Below are 21,717 nucleotides of genomic sequence, written 5' to 3' on the forward strand. Positions count from 1 at the left end.
GAAACATGACATATGTATTTCAACGGAACTTTACTAGCTCTTTTTCTCTCACTGAGGTTTTGCAGGCTGACAGTTTCGATAGCTAAGGTTGGGCTAAAAGAAGGAGGTAAAGAAGAGAGCCTGTGTGACATCTCACTATAGACCCTGAAGTCTGAAGTTCAACACGGACTCCTGATGGGCGCAAAAAGCCACTTTCAGCTATTCTGGCTGTAGACGAGTGTGAGCGTCTGAACTTCGGGGCAGCTGGACGTGACCGTTACACATGGCTTTAAGTACGAAGGAAGGCATTGTAACCCCAGGGGCCGCCTGGGCATGAGCAGACCCGTGATGGGCATTACACGGGAGCAGCCTCAGGGTGTGCAGCCTACTCGGGATGGAGGAGCGCTGTGCCCACCGCTTCCCCGCAGCCCTGCGAGCGCTCGCTCTTCACCGCGTTTCGGGACAACAAACACCTGCACCAAAGCACGGGTTACACACATTTTAAAGCCAGCTGGTGCCAAGCGCATGGGCGCACCTAGATTTTGGGGAGAGCTCTCGCCCTTCTCCGAGCTGTACAATTTGCCTTTTTCTTTTACTTCACTGGCGCGGGCGGCTCCTGCCGGGTCTGTCTGATGTGGGCCACCTTCTTCACTCCAGCTTCTCGCCATCCCGCACCTTCCCCGGGCGCAGAGGGCGCCCGGGACAGCGCTGCTCCCCCCCTCCCCACCCGGCGGCGGGGCGGGGAGCGGGGTACGGCGCAGGGGCCGCCCCCGCCGCTTCCTCCGCCGCTGCCCCGCGGGGAGCCGCGCTCGGCGGGGCGGCGGGAGAAGGAGGAGGCGCCGCCGCCGCCGCCGCCTTCCCGGGCCGGAGCGGGGCAGTCCGGTGCCTTCCTCCCTCCCTCCGCCTCCCTCGGCGCCGGGGCTCCTTCCGCGGCGGCGGCGGCCGGGACAGCCAGGTAAGGCAGAGCCGGGGCCGGCGAGCAACGGGGCCATCCCCGCAAAGAGACCCGGGGGGGGAGTTTATTTCCCCGCGCTGCCAGCCGGGGCTGCCCCGATCGCAGGTCACCGAGTCCGCGCCCCGCAGCAGCGGCGGTGCGGGGCGGCCGGGGGGCCCATCGGCGGGCGGTGTGCCGTGGAAGCCTGTCCCGCGAGGGCTGGTGGCGGCTGAGGGAGCGCACCCGGCAGCAGCCGCTGTTGGCGGCTTCGAATGTGAGCGACGACACAGCAGGAGTAGAGGTATGCCTTCCTCGACGTCGGAGTGGGAGGCTATCAGCGGGAGCTATGGCAAAAGCTGCAGTTTTAAACCTTCGCTTAAAATTGCTAGAATGCGTGTAATATAAGGGGTTGTTGCCCAGGCTGCCAAATCCATTTTAAGGCTGACAGTTACTGAGTATTTCCTTGTTTATGTAACTTTCTTCTCCGAGTCTTTCCTTACATCCGTGTAACCGCTGTGCTTTACTAAGACTGTTCCACCCTGTCTCAAGGCACAATTAGCCTTGCGTGTGAGTTCAGTCATCACAATAATTCCCCCTGCTTTCTGTCCCACAGCGTGGTTATCCTTTCTTGGCAGTGAACACTCTTATGTAGCCTTGCGCTGGGATACAGCGTACCTGCAGCTCATGCAGTAGGTGACTAGATTTGCATGGTGCTTTTCCACAGGCTTCCTTTCTGTGTCCCTATACGTGGGAACCAAGAATTATTTGAACTGTAAACTGAGCTTTTAGCGTAGACGTGGCCATGAGTTCTCTGCTTGGAATGACAGATGTGTACCTTACTGTGACAAATGCTAATCTGAAATACTTAATATTGTTTTATGAGTCAAATAAGTGAGGCTGTACCTTTTATAGATGGAAAAACTGACCATACCAGAAATGCAGATAAAAAGGTGTCTTGTGAATATGTGCTTCTGGAGCATTTGTTTTCATTTTAGAGTAAATGTTGCCTATGCTTTATCTGACTGTCTCACATTTGATATAGCGTGGCTGCGGGGTGAAGCATCGCTGTTTAATTTCTCAGAACTCTCCATTGACTGGAAGATGGGTTGTTACTTACGGCTGCTATATAAATGTTTAGGGTATTTTGGGCCATCAGAAGGCAGCACCCATACAAACAGGCTCCCAGTTACACTTGAGGGAGTACCCAGAGTGATTTTGCACATGCTCCTCTTTCCTTTCGGCGCACCAGCTGTGCTGTTCGGATCACGCCATGAGTGCAGAAGAGGCCCTTTAGGTGTCCTGGTCTTGTTTCGCAGGCACTGCTCTTGTAGGTGGGGAGGTAGCTCCCAGGCAGGGTGCTACTCATATAGCCTTTTGATAGTTACGGTTTGTAAGGGGACTACAGCAGGAAAGAGCCCATTTGCTGTCAGACTCTCTCCTCTGATAGTCTTCATATTTCTCTAGGTTTTATTTTACATGTTTTATTTATTGAGAAATGACATCTTATGGTGAAATAATCGCATTTGTCTCTGCATTTAGTCCGCAGGGAAAGGGTGCTTTACATGTTCTGCTGAACTTCTAAATTAATATTATGAGTGTTTTGAACCAAATGGTTTCTGTGTGAGCTTGCCTGCTGAAACCACTGAAAACAGAGCAATGTAGTTATATCTGGCACCTGGTTACTCCCTCTTTCTTTTTTAATGAGATAATCTCACAGGTGTGAAAATCAAAAACAAAGATTTGCAGTTCACATACTTAAAACATACTGCCAGTTAGTCCTTACTTGTGAAGTAACTGTGGTTCTCAGCTGCCAGACCTGACTTTATTAGCCCTTCAAAATTTATAGGAGTACCACCTTTTTTTCTTTTTTTTATGTTAATGTAGAATTTTTTAAATCTTTTAAATCTTTTAAAACCATTGATTGTGAGGCAGCTAGATTTATGTCCTAAGTTACGTTACATTTTAATTCTTAGCTGTGGGCTCCGTATTGTGGATTTGGCATTGCAATGTATCCAGTAACCTGGCTGACTGCCTACAGTGGATAAAAAGGGAGAAAAATAAAATAGACCTGATAAAACAATATCAGTTCCATATTTTTTCATCTTGCCCTGAAACAACATTGTATTCAGAAATGCTGTGATGGTGTGGTATCCTGTAATTAAAGTTACAATAACTGGGAAGTGGTTACTTTCACAGAATTGCTTGGAAGTATCAAGAAAAGTCTTCCCCTCCACCAAACATAGGTGCAACCTGTTGTAGATTTAATTCTGTGTTGTGTTAGCTTATAAACTGGATACACAAGATAAGGTGCAGAATGGTGTAAGTTTCACATAAATATTTATATCTCAAATATGCAAAACATTTTCTGTTTCTTAGACAATGGAAGTCTGTGCTTCCTGCTGTCAATGCAAAGATCATGGAAAAAAGCGTCTTTAGCCCCTGTTAACCATTGACCTCTAAGATGTTTTTCTACTTTTGCTTGTTTTGACTTTTTTCAGTAACCTATTACCTTTTCACTGCTGAACTTGGAACTGTGCTTTAAAAAAAGGCAAGTTTGTGTATGCCAAAGAATCAGTTATAGCAGTCCACGATGGCTTTCCTGAAGAAATAGGATAAGAAAATAACAGTATAAAAATCAAAAGATATGGAAAGCAGTACTCAGACAGACTGGAGTAAAGGCTGGCATGGAGAAGAAGGCCTGAGGTGGTGGGGGTTTTATATTTCAAAGAACATACATGCTTCTGAAGGACACCTGTCATATGTTTTTGGATTTGTGCTACAGATATTTTTATTATTATGTACATGCAACTATTTGTACAGAATTACCAATACCTTGGCTAAAAAGTGACAACAATGGCCAGTCAGTTGTTGCACCATGGAAGTTAGAGTGATAATGTTCATTAAATAACCTGCTAATGCCCATAGCTTCCTCTGGTACGCAAAACACAAGGGAAGGACTCTTGTTACAGTGATTGCAGCCCGACAGACCTCCTTCTCACTGCAAAGAGATCGGCCCGATTTACCCTAATTCTCCTGGCCAGGGCCTCATGCTAGCACTAGGAATTAGGTGTATTACTGATCTAATGGGGCACAACTCTCCAGCAACCAGTGAAATCGCACCTGCATTTTAACAAATGGTCAATCAGGTCTCAAGAAATATATTTTTGTTAACGGAGGGTATTACTTTTAAAGGCAAATCCCCAGTTTGCTGGCCCTCGGGCAGAGGAGCATTCTGCTCTCCTGCTTCTGGTCTGGTTTTCTAAGTGTATTTTCTAAAGGAAGAAGCATTAGGAAAGAAAGCAGTGTGTAGGTGAGGGAAGCTGATGTTTGGGTGGACATGTATGCCCTTTTACTGTCATGGCAGAAGAGGAACTGGGGAGCAGAGGCTTGTGATTGACCACTGCCCTGTGGCCATTACAGCTCTGGCAGTTCTCAGTCATTCCCTGCCCCCAGCTCAGCCACACGGGCCATGATTCAGAGTCAGGGAAAATACCATGTGAGATAAAAACTTGAAAAACAGATAGACTTCTTTTTACATGTGGGGAGATGAGTCTCATCGTAGGAGATGCTTTGCGGGGGAGGATCGGGTTTTTACAATTTCCTAGGCGTGGAGGTGGGATGGAGTAAGGAGAGGTCTGTTCCTTGCAAGCACTGTGAAGTGGCTGCTGTGTTCAAATGGGGTCATGAAATCTCTGGAAAAGTAGCAGAAGCCTCCTGGGAGTAGGTCTGTCCATCACGGGCAGGGTTTACCTTTCTTAGGAAGAATGGCATCACCTAGGAGAAGTCTTTGGTTTTGACAATACCCAAACATTTAGGAAGTAAATGGCATTGCTGAAAAGATGCATCTTGGTTGGATGGCTGTCCTGTATTCTGGGTGGTTCAGTAAAGCTCATGCCTAGCTTGGTGTGGTCAAGCCTTGGTACTGTGGGCAGGAGAGGTGGTTTTTGGGAGCCTGCCACAGAGACGGGTTGCTCTGGGAGAGCCCAAGTCTGGCTGACAGCTGATGTACAAGAGCTGTTCCCCATCTGCTGAGGGCAGCCGTGGGACTCAGCTCTTGGTGACAGGAAGGAGAAGTGTGGCCACGTTTGCAGTCGCAGCCCCTCTTCCAAAGCAAAGCAGCAGGCTGCCAACGGGGCCGTCCCGTTTCAGCTCTTAAGGTAAAAATCCTATGTGACATTAAACAAATGCAGGAAAAAAGGGGGGAAAAAAAAAAAGATTGCAGTGTGGTGAGGTATGTGGGACCTGGGTGAACGCTTTCTTGGCACTCCTGCTTTTCCTCATTCATGTTTCTCTTATCAGCGGAGGTATGAATGGGTACCACTTTGCTGCACGTAGGGTATAACTTCATGTATGCTCAAGTAGGTCACAGCTGAGTTTCCTGTCAGGAGGGGTTTTGTTCAGTCCTGTGCCTATTATGAGCTGCAACCTGATTAAACCATAAGAACGCTTTAGATCTTAGGCCTTGTTTCCATTTGAATGTGGGGCAGAAGAAAATGGCTTTGGGTGCTACAGGAAGCGGGGCTCTTCCTTCTGAACCAGGGTCTGGGCAGGACACTGGGACTCTGTCCTGCTGGGGAGTGCACTGTCCCCCATCACGTTAGACTGGGACCAACTGCTGACCATTTACGCTTATTAAACAAAAAAAGACTTTTTTTTTCTCTCTCCATAGAGTAGCAACATAACTCGCCACCAGACCCGGATGGTAACTGCCCTTCAGTTTTAGCTGAACATAGTATCCATTGTAACTCTGTCCTAGGCAGCCCTGTGCAGAAATCTTCTTGTCGGGTTCCCTTTGCTAGCCTACAGGGTAGGTGAGATAACCACAATACATCAAATTCTTAATCTATTTAGGGTTGCTGCTTGTCCTGTGAATTACAGGATGTCCTATATCACAGGCTCAAGCTCCATATCCTGGCAGAAAGAATAATTGTCTGTGTGTGTTCCTCACCGCCTTCCCAATTACAAGCGTCTCTTCCCAGCTGAAGTTGCAAACCATGGCCATTCCCAGTGCCATGGTGGGAGAAGAGAGGGGGCCTGTCCCACCTTGGGTTGCGGGACCCAATTTGAGGGATGTGTTCTTAATGTGTAAACTGAGTTGAGCTGAATGGACCACTTTTTCTGTCCCACAGGAGATCCTTTAAACTGGTGATCTTAAATATACTTTGGGATCTTTTGGAAGTAAAATTGCTACCTAAACGGTATCCAGCGAAGATAGTTAAAAGAACTCTTTTTTTTTTTTTAGCGTGAAGAAATCTAGCACTCAGGTGTTAAGAGTGGCTGATTCAAAACTGCCAGTACAACTTCAATTCAGCTCGCTTATGCGTAATGCATTGTAAGATATGTTTAGTTATGTAGCCACATGTGATTTTCTTTTTCCATTAGGCCACTGCTTCATTCAGACGATGGCTGGTCTGGCTGTTTCAGTTTGCTTTGTCACAGTAGGCCATGAGGAACACCTTCTCCTCAGCGCTGAAGGCTGGTGCCAGGCTTGCAGCTTAGGTGACCTCTCATTCATCCTCAGTGATGCTTGAATGGAGTGGGTTCAGTTGTTGGGAGGAGGCACATTTACAGCTCTGGTGTGTCAGATGAACTGTGAGAGTCTGTTATATGGGAGGGGATTTGGGGAGAATGACATGGTGAAAGGCTGTGTGGTGTGAGAACAGTGAGAGATCGGCCAGAGGGCTGTGGTTCTGCGTCAGGGGCTGCAGGTGACTCCTCCGCCATCGCAGTGGCACACTCTTCCCACCAAGACACTCTCTCAAAGCATGAAGAGGATTACAGCTGTCTGATTAAACAATAAAGTCATGGGCAAGTGGCAAAATTCCCTCGGTTTTGTTTAGTTACTTTTCTGGATCTCTTGAACTGAAACTAACTCTGAAAGTCAGTGCAAAGCAGGCACTCCCTGTGAAAACCTGAGACCTAGCCATAAAAGACTATCTTATCTTACCTTTGCAGTGTCTTAACTTTATTCCTTGTAATGTTGACCTCAGTGGGACTGCATTGTGGCAGCCCAGCTTCTGGTGATGCCCCTTCTGCAATATTCTTATGCCTCACCATAAGTAATCAGAGTGGAGTAAGATACTATCAAGCATTAATGACAGTATTGCATGATGTCTCAATGAGAGTTAAGCTGAATGCTGTTCCTTAAGATGATAAATGTCTTGTGACACCTGACAGGTGCTCTTATTCCCTGTTTAGCCCGCAACAGTTGAAACACCCCAACATCTGAGAACTGACATCAAGGGGAGCAGAGATAACAAGCTGCTTCGCTAGAGGTGCTTGCTGCCTTGCAGGAGTGAGAGGAGAGGGAAAACACGAGACCACAGTACTGCCTCAGTTGTGTTTATCTTCAGATTCAGTGAGAAATTTTTTTCCCCCAAATTAATACTTCTATTTTGACATGAGTGAAACTAAAGTCCTTTGGTATTCCTTGTTGCTTGGGCTGCACTGTATGTGAAGAAGAAATTCTTCAGGCTCACAGCCTGGGTTTTCAGTCCTGTATGTGGGGACTTTATTAGTAAGCGGCTGAAATGCAAGTAAAAGTTTAACAATTTAACAGAAGCCTACAAATAATTTTAGGGTAGAACTCTGTGGGATCTGCCTCAGTAACTTCAGGAAAATAGGTCTCGATCTTCCAAATATCTCTCCAGAAAGTACCGAGCAGCGTGGATTCTACTTAGAGTGTCCATTTTCAAATTTTTAATCCCTATCGTAACATACATGTGGTTCAAGCACAGAGCAACACAGAAAGTGAAAGGCTTTGTTAGCTGAGTAAAGAAAATGAAAGCTGCTGTAAGTACAGTCCTTCAAGTAGCACGTCAGCTAGACATGCACAAAGCCTGAGAACATGAAATTTGGTCTGGTAGCATTACTTCTACAATTTTGAGTGCAATCAAGTGGTACTTCTCGCACTAAGAGTCTTGTTGTCCCATCTCGGTGAAGTGAGGGTGTGGTATGATGGTGAAGGAATTTTGAGTTTCATTTATGTGAAATTTTCCTTGTAACCTATCCAACATAACGGGGTAAGAGAATCTGGAATCAGAAGATAAGAACGCTGACCTTGCCAATGCCACTGCTTTTTATGTGTAGCCCTGAATTGCCAGATGCGGAAACAGTAGTATGAGATCTCGGCCGAAATGTAAATGGTCATTCATTTTGGGTTCAATCTCTTGTGCTTGTTTCATAGTGGAGGGGACATATCCTGGTGAAAACGATGCAGGGGAAACTTGACAAACAGGAACTTGCAGTATTTCCTGTCCCCCAGTTGCTGCCTTGGGTTTTTCCTCATGCACAGAAGGCAGTTCTGACCCGTAACTTTAGGTGTATCAGCGCTGTCTGTATGAGGGAGGTTTGGGGATAGTCTGTCACTCAGTAGGTGCAAAAAAGTAACAGTTATCGAGTGGCCTTATAATACTACCTCAAAATAGAGATTTTTGAGGGGAAATATACCCATTAGTCAATGTGGACACCAACGTGTGAGTTGTGGCCGGTAGTTCATCATCTGAGTCAGCTTCACAGCTTTGTTTTCAGCTGAAATTCCCCTCTTTATTATTGAAGTATTTCTTACTGTGTAGCTTCCACGTAGTCTAGTGGATGCTTGTTTCTGTCTCTATTTAAAAGCAGTTATTACTATAAGTATGTATTTTTCTTATTAATGGTGCTATTAATGAATGTGTTTAAACATAGTGTAGTTTCTGGTATACCTGGGTTGAATTAAACAGTTGTCATTACAGGGAAAAAAAGCACGTTATGTAAATTTTTAATATATATTGCTAGCATCTTACCACATAGCATATGGTTACCTGGGCTATGTCTTTTGCATGCCTAATTTTGTTAAAAGCATAATACTAGCATACAGATGTTGGAATTGCTCCTGGTGAGGGTACAGGGCATGCAGGAGTCATGCTTAATCTCTTGCTCACAAACCTGTTTAACTCTTGCCTCAGATAACCTAACTAGTCAGTGAAACTTCAATACTGAACTTCAATATTACAGCTTGCTGCTAAAATGTTCTTTGTAGATCATCTGAAAAGCAACTAAAAAGCTAACTAAAAAGAGGATATGATTTTTTTTTAAGCTTATTCTCGTTTTAGAGAGAAAACGGTTGGTTTTGTGCCTACAATGGGGCTGTTAACAGCTATTCCTATGGAGCAGATATGAACTTGGCTCACATCTACTCTACACAAATGACCTAGAAGGGTGGATGCTTGATAAAAGATATAAAGAAGATCGTGATTTTAGCAGTATGGAGAGTAGACGGTGGTCTTCAACAACCCAGGAAAAAATAACAGCACATCCCTGGAGCTGGTTCAGGGCCATCTCACCTGGTTCTGTTAAACTGGTGTTAATATGAAAGAAGAACAATACAGCAGCCATCACTTCTCTCTAACCTCGTGCTTATCCAGAGGTAGGTTTCTCTTCTGCAAGCCACACGCCAAAGAGTCCCCCCAAATTCCCTGAAAGCCAACTACTTTTTTTTGCAAATTTTCCCTGACCTCAGGACTTCCTTGCAGCTCTTCCCAGCCATATGCTTATTTTATGATCACATGGTCCTTAGCTGTGAGGTAGCCAATTTACTACATATGGGTCTGGACTGGTTTTCCCACAAGCCATCCCTTTGTGCTGAGGCTCAAGGATGCATCTATAGCTGTCATTCTGTAGATACTAAAGCACTCAGCTGGCTTTTATGTTGCAGGTGTTACAAGTTTTTATCCATTTTGGGAAGTAGTGTAGTTTCTATATAACTGTAAAGGGGGGGGGGGTAAATAAACATAATATCTTGAGGAGCACTGCAGAAGTGATAAAAGGAATTATACCTGAATTCTGATGAGACCGTTCCATCTGACCAAAGAAAATCTGATGACTGAAATGATAGAAGTAATCTTAGAAGACAAACAGATAAGGAGCTACAGCCTGCTATCAATTTGGGAAATGGTGGTTTCCCTGAAGAAGTAAAAAGTTCCTTTACATTTCTTGTGAATAAGATACAAGTGCAAAAAGTAGGTGACAGGTGGCTAGGTAAATAGCTTGCTTTCCTAGCAATAAGCAGCAAATACATGGTTGATGTTTGCAGGGTGTCTTAAAACCAAATGCTGTTTTGATTCAATTCAATAAACTCATCTCACTAATTGTACTGCTGGCTGGCACATTGCGAGGATGAATTGCTACCTTTTTGAGCACTGTCAGATTATTATAGCTGGTCCAGCAGGGCCCCAAAGGACTGAATAGTCTGAGCTTTTGTAACTAAAGGCTGGCTTTTGAAGATGGATTTCAAAACCTGTGTATCCCTGTCACTGGATTTCCTGCAGGCATTGAGGAAATTACAGGTGCTTTTTGACCCACTGTGCTGCTTCTACATACGCAAGGCATATCACATCATTTAAGGGTAGCCTGGGACAGAGAGTGGTTGAAGTGAAATCATAATTGATGCCTGCTTCTACTTCATGTGGGATGTACCTATAGACCACTTCTACATACCTCTTGTGAGACATGGAAAAAATATTTTTAATTCATAAAGCCTTTATCAAACTTAAAACCAATCCAGTTCATGGCATTCTTTGAAAATTGTATGTCAACCCAGGAATGAGTGACTCAAGATGTTCATCCTTGGGCTCATCTGTGTTTTTTCCATGGAGTTCAGGTGAGAGAAGCTACCAACAAGCTGGCTAGGATCACAAGCAAGTGCAGCAGAATCTGCACCTGAGTGCATAATTCCAGAGTAGTGTTTAGTAGTGCAAGTGCAGGGTAGTGCTGGTACTGCTTTTCTGCCCTTGGGAGCCAAGCCAGGATTTCTATGGCTTCAGCTGTGCCATATAGATGTACCAGTGACACTTCGCTATGGCAGTCATTTGGTGCAGAGAACAGACAGCCTCCTTAGGAGTATTTCAGGTTTGCTTATTGCTGGCAAAGTATGTTCAAGCCAGAAAAGATTTCCTTCAGCCACTGATTGAGTTTTCTTGGTAGCTTTTAAGATGGTGGCAGGTCATGATCTAGAAGGCTGGGTGTTGCTTTTATGTGTTGAAGTATTATTGCAGGAGATTGGTTCTAGCTCCAGAATGAATGGGCTTGGGACCAGGGGAGAGGTGGTGCTAGATGGTTAATGGGTGGCTTATTTCTACCATTCTCCACTTTTAAGTGGTATGTCAGCCCAATGGTACAAAACAAGACTGTGATCATGTCCACGTTAGTGCAAAGTTAGGTTCATTGCATTGCTATCAGTTACTTGGCGTGTATGCTGGCAGAGCAGAAAAAGTTAACTTTAGTAGTCGGAGAACAAGTAGTTGTTTAGGGAAAAAAGTTCATCTTGCAGCATTTGGAAAGAGAAGTAACTGAGGAAGTATTAGTCATTCCCTGTGCATAAGGCAAGTCATAATTTGTATGTATTACAGTATTTTAGTTAGACCATGTCAAAAGAGTGTCTTGAATACTGAAATAAATTGAGCTTATTTTTGGTGTAATACATCACATGCTCACCTGAGATTGTATAACATTTGGAAAAACAAGCTCAAATTGTGGAGAAAGTGAATTAAACTGACTCCTTTACCGCAATTAAAAAGAATAGCAGCCTCAGGCACTGTTGATCTTTTTTTTTTTTCTTTCTTTTTCTTTTCTTCTCTTACCCATAGATTTGATTTGCTTTTCTCAGTTTTGCAGTTCTGTGCACAATAGCAATTGACCTCCTACTTAATGGTGAGCTTTAGGACTCCTGAACAGAATTAGGTTCAACCTCTGATTTACAGAACATTTATTTTTCCAGCCCTCTAAATCTCTGGCTTCCTGGAGAAGTAGGAGAAGCTTTTGCACAAGCATCGCCCATTTCCTTTGCCAATCTCATCTTTGCCTGTTTCTTTAGTAAGTGGGTGTTACTGCTTCTCTTCCCTTCTTATCGGCAGGGGATTTTTAGGAAAAAGGCTGAGGCAGCAGCTCTGCTTTACTGAATGTCCACCCAGTGCGGCAGGGCTGGCGGGGGACTGGTGGACTAGCCTTGGTCTATGCAGAAGTGAAGTAAATAGACTCTGCTTTCTCTGAGCTTCAGCTCCTCCAAACCAACGCCATGCTGGTTTGGAGGTAGGTCTTCCATTTTCTTCTCTAACCTTACTTTGAAAATACTTGCCAGAACAAAGAGGATGGTCTCCTTTCAAAGGTACATACACATGTAAGAAGGACCAGTATACCACATACCTCCTCCCAGTTCAGACCCTTTCTGTTCATGCTTTATCTTTTACCTCTTCTCTGTCAGCTGAGGGCCAGTTATATTTGTTCAAGTAAACCAAATTAATATTCTTCACCAGACATTTATGCTGCGCAAGTGAAGAAGTAAATCTCTTTATGCTCTGCCTCATCTGGCCAGCTGCAGTCAAACTCCCTGCAGCATCCTGAAGTCCTGGTGATTGCACCACGGTGGGTAAGAGCTGCTGTATGTCAGCAGAAAATTAAGTTTACCATTTTCACTGCACTTTGTACCCGGTATTTAGAATTAAAAATAAACCTGAGCAACAAAGTTTGGACCTGGGAAAATCTGCTCTCTCCCTTCTAAGGGTTAATATCAAATATCAGTGCATAAACAGAATAGTCAGGCTTGGATTTGGTCCTTGTCTGAACAGCGTGGATTAGGCATCATGACAATGGCAACAAGTGCCACACCAGGCAGTGTGTATAGTTAGAGAGAGCATCCTCAGTTAGCTGTTTATGTTCATCACTGTGATAACACTGCTTCCCTCTTCCAAAAATCAGAAATCTACCCTCAAAAAGAAGTCTTTAAAAAGAAAGTGAAATTGCTTTTTTTAATTGCCTTCTCTAATTTTAATCTTCCTTTGCTTGAATCGAATGTGTGATAATTAAAATATAGCTAATTTTCTCACATATGATTTTGCTGGCTGTATATGATTTTGCTGGCTGTTGCAGGAGGTTTTGTCAGGAGGCCCAGCTGGGGATAAGTTTATCGTGCTGTAAAAGTTTGGTCTGCCTGTGTGCTAAGGCACACAAAATATGCAAAGCTCTTGCCTGGAAGCTGTGTGAATGCAGTAAACGCTGCTCACAGGCAGGATATTTTAGTTTGTCAGGCTGCATATGGCTTCTGGTGAGCCCAAAACCACAGGTTCTCAGTAGAAGAGGTCAGTTCTGCCTGCAGAAGATTTGAGATGGGTTTTCTTCTGTGGGAAGCACTGTTTAATTGTGGTAGGCCACTTTGAAAGCTTTTCATAGTTTACAGCAAAAAATAAGATGGTAACTTTGGATGCTGGAGTGGAATTTAACAATAGTAGCTAGTGCTAATAGCATTTTTATGGAAATAATAGCAACCATTAACTGCTGTGTGCGGGTTGAGCAGAGGGTGATGCAAAGCCACGTTATGTATGTGGCTACAGAACTATCTAATATTCTCAAATCTAAAAAATCTAGACTGGCAGAGTACTTGAGGTTCTCTTACTGTTAAAGGTTTTCTGTGTATGGTTTTGCAGACTTTTTAATTACCTTTCCTATGAATATGATGAATTACAACTACCCTCTATATGTGTATATACACATAGACCTTTTCCCCCCAACAATATAAACCATCAGCTTATGTCGTATTATTACTCAGTGTGAGAAAAAGGGGGTGGATGAAGGTAGGGGTTAAACTTTAACCTATGTAGATGATGGTGAAGAGCAACAAAGATTATTCACAAGCATTGAAAGAGTGGCAAAAACACAGGCTTGAGATGTTACAGCCATACCAATGTCACTTTGCAGGCAATAAATACAGTAGGGGAGCAAGTCCATGTTCAGAAAGATTTGCAACTCTTGGGCAGTGGGTTTTGCTTCTCTTTAGAAAGTCATCTTCATTTCTGTACTAGTCTTCGATGAAATCGCAAGAGAACTCCTAATACTTTTGACTAACAAAATAAACGTGGGAAGTTGGGGATAGCATACAATGCAAGAGCTGAATACCTGCTCTATAGCCAGTACTGTTTCTTGAGGCAGTGACACATTCAAAAGCTTTTTGACTTTAGAAAGGACAGGTGGCTGAGCATGCAGAAGGTCAGTAGGCTGAGAAAACTTTTGGATTTTTCTACTTTAACTGAAGTTTCAAAGTCTTTTTTTGTGCCTTGCTTTCCTGTGTCCCAAAGTAAGTTTCAGCTTTATTTTCGTTCAGCAAAGAACATTACAAATGGTTTTTGATCTGAATAAACTGAAGGCAAAATAGTCAGTGCAAGTTTATAGGTATTGCAGAGCTTTTATGTGGAAGAAATAAGAAAAGCTACAAATACTCATCTCTAGAAGAATGAATAAAAATACAAGAAGTTGTTGAGGATGGTGAAAATTGATCAGTCCATCCTTTGTATGGTATCCCATAGTGTTGCTAACTCAAAGTTAGCAATAAATAATTTAAGTAAAAAAATGCCCATATCAACGTATTTTTCTACATCATGGATGGTAATAATGTAATTTTTGTTTCACAAAGCAGAGGTTCCTTTTCTAAATAATTTATTTGTGAAGGAATTGAAGAAGGTGCACTATAAAGCTGTGAAAGGATAACTTAGACATTGGAGTGTACTGCTTACAGGAGGTCACAATAAAGCACGATAGCTGAGTTTACAAATTATTTGGAGACATGTACATGTCATTCTCCTAAATCTGAACTCATCATTGTAAGGGGAGAGAAACCCATTTGCTGCTCTTACCATTTTTCCCAAGCTGTTCTGTGCACTTTGGCTTTACTTCTCCTTTGTTGTGGTTGATAAGTTGATGGTCCAGTTTGGTGTGATGAACCACCTCGATGCCAGCTGACCTTATCTAAGAGGGACAGTCACTTTTTCAGCATTGTTTTCTTCACTTACCCTAGCTACCCAAGTTATAATGCTAAAAGGAAACAAATGCTTGTATTTTGTAAAATGTAGTGAGCCTGTTTCCAAAGAATTTTGGAAAACCTGTGCTGTTTGCAATGAAATACTTCTCCTGCGTCTGTACATGAGTAGCTTTCAGTTGAACAAAGGATATTTTGCAACAGCACGTGGCTATCTCAGAATCTCCAGTCCAAGAGTTGTCACTGAGTTACCCCTTAGTCTGTTTACTTTTTAACCTAAACTTAGTGCAGGCAAATATGAATTTTCTTTTCACAGGGTCTGATTATATATAAAATTAGCCAGTTATTCTTTGGCTGATTTTCAGAGACCAGGGTTTTGCAAACCTTTGGGTATAATTTTGAAATCTATTTGAAGGTAGGCCCCAAAGATTGCATTTCTCTCAGTTACAAAAAAATAATAAAATAGGTTGCATATGATAGAAGTGGTTTCTGAGAGTCTGCTCAGAGAAAAAAAAAAAAGAGAGGAGAAAAAAAGGAAATCCCAGTATTTTTTACTTCTCCTTTTTCTGGCATATGATACATTTCAGATATCATTACAGTATTTTCCCCCTCAATTCCAATTTTAAAATTATGACAGATTCTGCTAAAGTACATTTTTCTGTATTTGTATTTCTGTGAAATTTACCATTTGAACAGGGGTTAATAACATTTGTCTTTTATTCAGTTGTCTTATTTTTTAGAGTTTGAATCTGCAACCTTAAGATGTAGGGCAAAAAGACTTTTCTACCATATGAAGCACAAGAGCAGATTTTGCAATCCTTGCTTACACTGAGTAGTAATTATTCAAATAAGCAAGCCTGTGCTGGATGTAAGTAACTATTCACATGTAACTTGGTTTGTAGTTTCATGATAAAGCAACATCAGCTTCAGCAGAAAAAACAGGGTAAGGAGTTCTCCTTTTCTTCTTCCTTCTGCACTGTTTCTGCTCTCTACCCAGAACTGCAGTGTGCTGCCTGTTCACTTACCCCACTGCAGCCATTTGCAGGGGCACATTATGAACTTGATCAGTAAATTGAATTAATTTTAAAAAAAAAAAGAAAAAAGCATATTCTGGAAGGGTTACAGATTTGAGTCAGAATTACAAGGTACTACCTGTGTACTTGTAATTTACTTTTTTTAAAAAATTGAATTATTTAATATTACATCATTTTAATTAATGTACTGCATTAGGTGATATGTTTTCAATGTTAAATACACAGACCTGGAATTGCTACCAGTTTGGATTGATAAACCCAAAATCTGAAAAAGAGCAGTTGTGCAGGATTCACAAAACCCAAGTCAGAAGGCTGAGGATGCCAGTTTCTTAGAGGGATTCTCCATCTTGAATGTCAGCCCATCAGCTTAGCATTAAGACTTTGCACTGAAGAACCCAAATTCCTAGGTAAATGTTACCATCAATAAGGAGGGGTTGAAACTCAGAAACCAGAGTTCCAGCTTGGTTTTATTTTTGTGTTCAGCCCCACACAAATGTTTTCTGTTGGTATTTGTTTTATGACTGCTGTGATAAGTGTGTTTTTCAGAATGCCTTTTTTTTGTGAACCACTCCATGACTATGTGTGACAAAAAAGCTTTGTGCCATAAAAAGTGACAATTACTTAGTGCGTTAGGATCAGAGAAGCCCTGGTCAGATTGGGATGCACTTTCTCTTTTCTACTCACTGGTACTTTCATACATTTATTCAACTGTTTGAAGGCTACATATGCTTACCGACTGGTTTATGGTGACTAATTGTTTCAATAAACAAACACAATCTGTGAGCTGGGAGTGGGAACCAGGAGATATGTGTGTAGTGTTGCAACTGCTGGGGTTACCTCATCACTTAGTGCCTCCGTTTTCCCCAGTGAAATCCGGGAAAGGTGGTGTGTGTAAGAAGCTCTGTCTACAAGTAAAAACTTACTTTGTACATCTTGACCAATATCGACATGGCAGATTTATCTTAACAGTTGTTCTCATTTGTTTTGAGGAGAGGAAGGTGTGTGGTGACTTCATGGACATACAGGTGAATATTTGTATAATGTGATGATGGATAGTGCAAGTTGATGCATACTTTTTGATACTTAAAGTTGAGAATGTTTTCCTGCCCTAAAAAAAGCTGAGAATCTGTAACTCTTTCTGATTTCAGTCATAATTCTGAGTACTTGGCATCTCTGCAAATTAGATCATATTTGTTATCGTGTAACTAAGGTTGGCAGGGAACAGGGCAAGTCCTTGGCAGGAGTGATGCTGTGAGAAGTTTAGATGGGTGGCAGCATGAAACTCCCATAGCTGTTTGTAACGAGATAACAATGTGTCATGAAAACAGCTTCGTGTCCTGAGGGGTGGTCTGGGAACAATGGAATATTTGGGGGGAAAAGTGCAGAACATTTCTAAAACTGTACTGAAGAAAAAGTAGGGATGTATAGGTTTGATAAGAGGCAAGGGTGGTTGTTACAGGTGCTTCTCAATTAAGTGTTGCAATTTTGGAAATGAACTTTCAGAATAATAGGCGAGCGTTCAGTTGTCCTGAGCCTTATTTATGGAAACAGAAATGTGGCTAGAGCCATTGCCTTGGAAAAACCCCTGAACAAAACAGGTTTCTGTGACCAAATGCAGATTCAAAAGCTGATCTTCTGACCTGGGAAACTGGTTCTAATCTGCAGAGATCTCCATAGCAGAGATAATTCAGTGTAGCAACCAGGTGCAGACATTGACCAATTACAGTATTGATGAGTTTATTTTTTAATGCTGATTTTGTCAAAAGGATTTTTCTTTTGTTTGCTGTATAATGTTAATGTGACCAAAGGGGGCTGGTAGGGAAATGAAATATTTTAGCATTATCAGTATTGAGATTTGAAATCATAGTTAATTTTGAATTGTCTTGTGCTCTCTAGTGTAGCACTTTGGGGATCTCTGAGATCACAGTTTCTAAGATGGATAATAATGATGTTTTTCTTAAGTGCCTACAAATTTGTGCTACGGAGAACAGAAGGATTGTTTTGAGTGGGAGAGCCTGTGATGGGAACCCTTATAGTTTCGTGGATATTAAGGTGGTCTGAAAGTTAATAGTGACTTTTAATTCTTTGAACAATGTTTGTATCTTCAGTTCATGGTAGTATCCTTCCTTCTGCAATTACCTTTAAGATTGCCAATTTATTTTTAGAAGGGCAATAAACCAGAATTGGGCAGCTTTAGTAATTAAGGAATGCACTCAAGACAATTACTAACTATCTTCTTCCCAGGAATGCAATGTGACAGATGACCAACAAAACGTATGCATGTACATGCATCAGAGGAAGAGGAAAAATAAAAAGAGATTATTCATAATAATCTCTATTTCCAGTCCTAATATAGTCTTTTTCTTATGCATCCTAACCTGGTCTTATTTCGTAGTTCCATGTACACCACAGACTAATTTTTTTAGCATATGCAGATATACACCTTGAAAAGAAAAGGATATTTTAAAGCAGTAAACAATTACATCCAGCTGTGTGAATATGGCAGGAGCATGGGATATGAGAGCTTAGTTGGCCAAAACAGGGAGTGAAACGCAGAATCAGGACTAGACTGGAAGGCAAAGGGTGTCATTTCATGTACTGTTACCACAAATAATGACATGTTTAGGCACAAAGCAAAAGGAGAGGCACTGAAGTGAATTTGTTTACATTTATTTTTATTTAAACTTCACTTTTGTAAGGTAATGTTGTGAGGAGGCCTGTGGCTTTTCAAGCTCCTCTGCGCAATGCTGTGAAATGCACTATTTTGTCCATGCTGAAGTTATGTTGCCCGCAGAGAAAACTGTACATACGTTTCCCTGGTGAATTTTGAAATACTCTAAACAGTAAATAGGTGCATAAATTAAGCCCTGTGAGAAATGAAAAAAAGGTTTTGGTGGCTTTTTTTTTTTTTTTTAATATGTTGGAGGGAGATTTCCTACTGGTACAGAGATCTGCAGTGATTATCTAGGGCTTTGGCTTGGGTTATCCCCCCGCTCCCTCCACACATACACACAGCTGAGAAGATATTCGTAGTCACTGGTGCTTCAGCAGATGCTGCTGCTGTTCCTTCTTCAAGCCATGGCTTCAGCCTCCAGCCATGCTGCTCTAGCCCGAGCTGTGGTCGAGGTGTGTGCCTGCAGCTTGCCTTGGCTTCGGAGCACCGAGCACCGCTGGAGGCGAGGGCCAGACAGTCTGGCAGAACGCTAGCAAAGGGAGAGGTAATGGGGGGGAAAAAGGTTTCTGGAACGGCTTCTCCACAGTCTCTCCCACATCTTTCGTTCCTGCCTCCGTGCCACCTCATGTGTTAAGCCTGTGCAGGCAGCAGTCTGTGCTGCATGATGAAACGTGTGGTTGGATCCCTTCCCCAGCCCAGCCGGGGGAACACTGGCACCCACACAAGGCAGGGTGGCACAGTGGGGCGGCAGCAAGCGGATGAGGGAGGAGGTCAGCTGTGTTTAAGCCGGCATCATTGGAAAGAACAGAGAGATTGCCTGACAATGTCTTTGGCAGGATGCTGGAGCCAGATTTGCAAGCAAAGTAACTGTGGGTGCGTTCGTTTTTATGTACTCCTAAGCCTGTCCTACAGGTAGCAATCATGGTGTAAAACTTTAAAGCGGCTTGACGTTACTGAGCGACCAGAACTGTCAGAAGTAAAGTACTTGGATTGTTGATGGTCAGCGTGAAGTCTTTCTATATAGAAGGTGGGGGGCATATACTTAGCACTTTCTGAAAAATAAGCTTTAATTCTCTGTTCTCAGATTGACATCTTCTAATGACCATTTGTGTCTGAAAATTTTCATTAATATAATTGGGGTGAATTTTCAAAATGAGTTTAACTGATCCATGTTCAATTTTCTATACTGAACTTTTTTGCAAATGGCATTTATATATGCACAGACCTTAGCAATTAAAACTTTGATACACATTAGGACTTTGCTGTGAAGAGCTGTCATACACTGCTGTTTGCCTGGAGCATGTTTTGGACTTCTCACCCCTATTTTCTGTGACGTAGGCTGCAATGTCCCTTATTTCCTCCTGGTCAGGTACAGCTTTTGGCTTCCTGGGAATGTGCCAGTGCAGCCCTCAGCTGAGCAAAGCCTGAACTTTCTTGTCTAATAATTAACTTCTGTAAACTTCCAGATGCTTAGGGTGAGCTCCAGCTTTCTGTATATTCAGGTAGTTTCATTTATAAGAAGCAGCTCTTTTTACTACAGAAACCTCCAGCTCTGTGATCCTCCAAAGATACTGTAATGATTTATTCCTCTTGTCTTCACAGGAACTGATATTCAATGGCTAGAAACAGAGCTGACAAGTGGCTGAAATGAATACGACTACTATCCTACAAGAGATTTTGATTAAAAGATCACAGCAGAAGAAGAGGACTTCTCCTTTAAACTACAAAGAGAGGCTTTTTGTACTTACAAAGTCTATGCTAACATATTACGAAGGTCGAGCTGAGGTAGGAGATACAGATTTATACTATAGAGCGCATTTGTTCCTTTTTGCTTTTGTATACTTTTGGCTTTTTTCTTACCATATATCATACTGTCAGGAGCGGATGGGGACAATGGCCATGGGTGGCAATGAACATGAGCTGCCATTTCTCTTTTTTATTATTTATAATGCAAATTGACAAAGGTATAGATAACTTATCTGGTAGTCAGTGCAAACTCATTCTTAATCAGAGCAGTAGTACATAGGCAGGATGCCAGAAATAAGATAAAACAGATTTTATAGCTGGTCATCAAAGCTGATTTCTTTCTCTCTCCAGAGAGGTGAAAGGTCACTGCTATCACAAAGTGGGGAAAAGGCAGAAAAACTTACAATTGTAGTTGCTTATGGCCATGTTTACTGTGAAGGCCGTTACTTTCACATCTGGAAATTAATTGAATTCAAACAGGAGAAAGACCATTTGATAGCAGCAGCACATTGCAGACCAAGTTCACTAGAGATGAGATCCATTAGAGTGGATCATGTAATCTAGTGATTGAGATGAAGCTGGAAGCAGTTTATATTTGACAGCACGAGCAGCTCACCCCTGTTACCACTTCCTATGTGAATTCAGTTACACCAGAAGTCAACAGTATAAACTAGGCAAATCTTCAGACCAGTATTTTTTTGAATGAGCTCCAGACTCAGTTTCATCAAGATCACCTGCTCCCAGAGTGCCCTGTCATATCTTTAGTGCTGCGGGTCAGATTTTCTGCTTAACTGAGGCTACTTTCCAGATTTGTCACAATGCTGACAGGGATTAAAATGGCTGCAGTAGCTAGTGGAGCATGCTCTACACCCTGGGAAGCCATTCAACAAATAAAACTTAATGGAGACAACTCTGCAACCGCTTGTGTTGGCTGTCTTAACCTCTGATCAGAGAAGGGCATCCAGGGGAGCTAAGGCTTGCTCAACGTGTTTCTCTGCCAGAGCTTGTGCTTGCAGCAGAATTGAGCTCACTAACCATACTCCAAGACCGCAGCAGTCTGTTGTAGCTGCTGATCTCTGAATATAGCTTGGACACACTGAAAGATAAGAACAAGATTACAGACTGGCTGAGGTTGGAGGGGACCTCTGGAGGTCATCTGGTCCAAGCCCCCTGCTCAAGCAGGGCCACCTAGAGCCATTTCCCAGGACTGTCTCCGGATGGCTTTTGAATATCTCTAAGGATGGAGACTCCACAACCTCCCTGGGCAACCTGTGCCAGTGCTCGGTCACCCTCACAGTAAAAAGTAAATAATTGTTTCCTCATGTTCAGACAGAACTTCCTGTGTTTCAGCTTGTGCCCACTGCCTCTGGTCCTGTCACTGGGTACCACTGAAAAGAACCTGGCTCTGTCCTCTTTGCACCCTCACTTCAGGCTTTTATACACATTAATAAGGACCCCCCCCCCCATCCCCCGAGCCTTCTGTCCGCTCGGCTGAACAGTCCCAGCTCTCTCAGCCTCTCCTCATAGGAGAGATGCTCCAGTCCCTGTATCACCTTTGTGGCCCTTT

General features: G+C 42.8%; 1 protein-coding gene across 3 annotated transcripts in view; it reads left to right on the plus strand.

Moving 5' to 3' along the window:
• The first annotated feature begins 813 nt into the window (after positions 1 to 813).
• The window catches only part of TEC (tec protein tyrosine kinase), a 55,019-nt gene continuing 34,115 nt past the window's right edge, over positions 814 to 21,717 (plus strand). For 2 of the 3 annotated variants that reach the window (XR_008234136.1, XM_052780119.1), the window contains exons 1-2: positions 814 to 934; positions 20,007 to 20,189. Coding sequence is in view for 2 of the 3 variants with exons in the window: in XM_052780119.1 (XP_052636079.1) it covers positions 20,052 to 20,189 (138 nt within the window). In the remaining variant the exon portion in view is untranslated. Of the gene's footprint in view, positions 935 to 19,886; positions 19,907 to 20,006; positions 20,190 to 21,717 lie in introns of those variants that run through there. The other variant, XM_052780120.1, reaches the window with a different exon arrangement.

Source organism: Harpia harpyja, chromosome 2 (genome assembly GCF_026419915.1).
Source record: "Harpia harpyja isolate bHarHar1 chromosome 2, bHarHar1 primary haplotype, whole genome shotgun sequence".
In the NCBI taxonomy this organism is placed as follows: domain Eukaryota; kingdom Metazoa; phylum Chordata; class Aves; order Accipitriformes; family Accipitridae; genus Harpia; species Harpia harpyja.